This window comes from Montipora foliosa, chromosome 8 (assembly GCF_036669935.1).
Source record: "Montipora foliosa isolate CH-2021 chromosome 8, ASM3666993v2, whole genome shotgun sequence".
Lineage (NCBI taxonomy): Eukaryota > Metazoa > Cnidaria > Anthozoa > Scleractinia > Acroporidae > Montipora > Montipora foliosa.
The window spans coordinates 27,188,989-27,191,488 of NC_090876.1; the positions used below are offsets into that span (position 1 = coordinate 27,188,989).

Here is a 2,500-nt window from a genome sequence, read left to right on the forward strand (position 1 = left end):
GTCAATAACTTTTCAATTAAGCGGGGGAACTGGGAAAGTAGGTGGGCAAAGGCAGTGACTTTATAGTGTTTCTTTATTTGTCACTCTGGAGGCACCCTGGAGGCACCCAGGAGGCAGGGAAAATCCCCGGACTCCATCCCCAACAATAACAGCTCCACTTATGTAAAAGTAATACATTTCATTTCTGTAGTAAAGTCATAAAAATTTCTCTTTGTTTGGCAGAGAACAAAGGGACGATATTGACAGAAGAAAGGAACGAAGTGAGGTTTGTGGAAACTGCAACAAATGAGTTTACTACAATGTAATAAAACACAATCTTTTTATTATACATGTACTAGCAATCTTTTATACATGTACTAACAATCTTTTTGTTATACATGTACTAGAGATATGGCGAGAAAGAAAAAGGAGACAAAATAAAAAGGAGAGAAAAGGAATTGATGGCGTCCCTTAAACAAGAAGAGGTACTTGTGCTGTCACATTTAAAATTAATGTAGTTTCTTTTTTCCTTGTGGAACCAATACCATGCATTCCCAGCACCATGTCATGTAAGGACTGCTGTGGTATATGAGACAAGTTTTTATTTCAACATACTAAATCTTTGTCCGCATTCCCTCTATAAGTGATTAAAGTGGTGATCTGTAATAAATTCTTCTGTATTTGTACCACTCTTGACAGGACTTCAGGAGAGAGCATTTGAAATTTAGATCAGATACTTTGGAAGAAGCAGTAAGTCGTAGATTGCCAAAACTGTTACTTTATGTGTACTGAAAAGCTATTTTGTACAATTAGGGAACCATTAACACCTAAAGATGCTTAAAATGTACAAGGTGTACAAGTTTTTATGCAAGTTTTTTCTTTATTAACCTGGGGCCCTCTCTTGCTAGAAAGATACCAACTTCAGTTAAATAAGCCCTATGGTTTGTTCTGGGCTCCCTTGCCATGTGATAATTTCTTTTTATGTTGTACTTCGTAATGTATTGTGCCTAAATAAATTGAACTGAATTTAATTTATTCTTCACTGAAATTCAATTTTTGAAGTTTGAATTTTTTTTATCACATTTGATGGCAGCTAAACCCAAAGTGCATACTATGATATAATGTTTAACTATTATCAGTGCAATAATAGTTCTACTGGTATGATTATCTATTCATTGTTTGTTTATCCAAAGGATGTTATCGATGAGGATGTTGAGCTGAATAGAAAGGTATCATTACAAAGGATGCCATCAGTAGGTACAGCAGAAGAAGTCCATGATGAGGAAAATGATGGATACCAATATGATGATGATGACTTTGAGGTGAGACGAAGAATGTTCAATATCAAGTGATGTGTGTTGAACTTTGTAATTATCAGTTGTGTCAAGCTGTTCAGTACTGTTAGGAAATCTTTACCTGAACAAGCAGACAAAGGGTATGACTTGTGCTTAAAGTTGTGGAGCTTTGAGTCCTTTTTAGTCAACTGTTGAGTCTTGCGAATGACTGAATCACTGTTTACTTCCTCTGTCCATCTCAAGCCTGGCACTCAGTAACAACTTTGTTTTCATTCCTAGCTTCTGATAATTTTTATCGTTACAGCAATAATATTTATATAGGAATTTGTATTAATTAACTAGAATGACCTTCCTGGAGGTGAGTTGCCAGCTAAGACCAAAGAGTGCAATGTTGAATAACTTGTGGTACGTACCCTTGGACACAGGTTCACTTGTACATTTGTACTTGCAAATGTTGCCACCCCAAATTCTGGTATGAGGGTATTCATCCACTTTTTCAGGTTACAGCCAAGGCTTGCCCTTACCCAGCTTATTAATTTTTCTCATACTAAATGTTGTAGGGGGAAACAAGGTTGATCTTTTGGTGAGTCAGCTCCTGCCTTCCAACAGTGTGGCCCAGGTTTGACTCCCAGACTTGGCATTACATGTAGGATGGGTTTATTGGTTCTCTTACTCTGCTCCAAGGGGTTTTGCTCCAGGTACTCCCCTATCCTCAAAAACCAACCTACAATTTGATGTGTTGATTTGGTTTCTGTACAGTGTGACCCTAGCAAGTGCCCCAGTGCTAAATACATGACTTGGTACATTTGACACATAAATAAAGTTCATATTCATTAAATATCTTAATTATTCTTAATGAAATTATTATTGTTAGTATTATAATTTATGCCATATATTTGAAATGTTAACCCAGGATTATGATGAAGACTTTGAAGATGATGATGATAATGAAGAGGGTGGAGATGCAGATGGAGATGATGAGACAAGCATAGATGTCCAGGTTGGTTAAAACTATATTAATAGCACAAAGGGTTTTGTTTTTCGTAACAATAATGTATGTGTAAATAATAATAATTTTTATGTAATGTCTAAAAAACGAGCAGCAGTGTTTTAACATGTTTAAAAAACGTGATGTGCAGCTGAGTGTTTTTAAACCTAAAAAAAACACGTGCTGCAAGTTTTTTGAATGGCTTCAAAAACCTTCCACAAAAAGTTTGTCCCTCGGG

At 36.0% G+C, this 2,500-nt stretch overlaps 1 protein-coding gene across 2 annotated transcripts in view; it reads left to right on the forward strand.

Annotated features, from left to right (window-relative positions):
- Nucleotides 1–2,500, forward strand: part of LOC138012569 (cytoplasmic dynein 2 intermediate chain 1-like) — a 113,405-nt gene that overhangs the window by 28,595 nt on the left and 82,310 nt on the right. The window contains exons 6-10 of one of the 2 annotated variants that reach the window (XM_068859373.1): nt 223–265; nt 387–464; nt 679–729; nt 1,173–1,301; nt 2,188–2,274. In XM_068859373.1, the coding sequence (XP_068715474.1) occupies nt 223–265; nt 387–464; nt 679–729; nt 1,173–1,301; nt 2,188–2,274 (388 nt within the window). The remainder of the gene's footprint in view (nt 1–222; nt 266–386; nt 465–678; nt 730–1,172; nt 1,302–2,187; nt 2,275–2,500) is intronic. The other variant, XM_068859374.1, reaches the window with a different exon arrangement.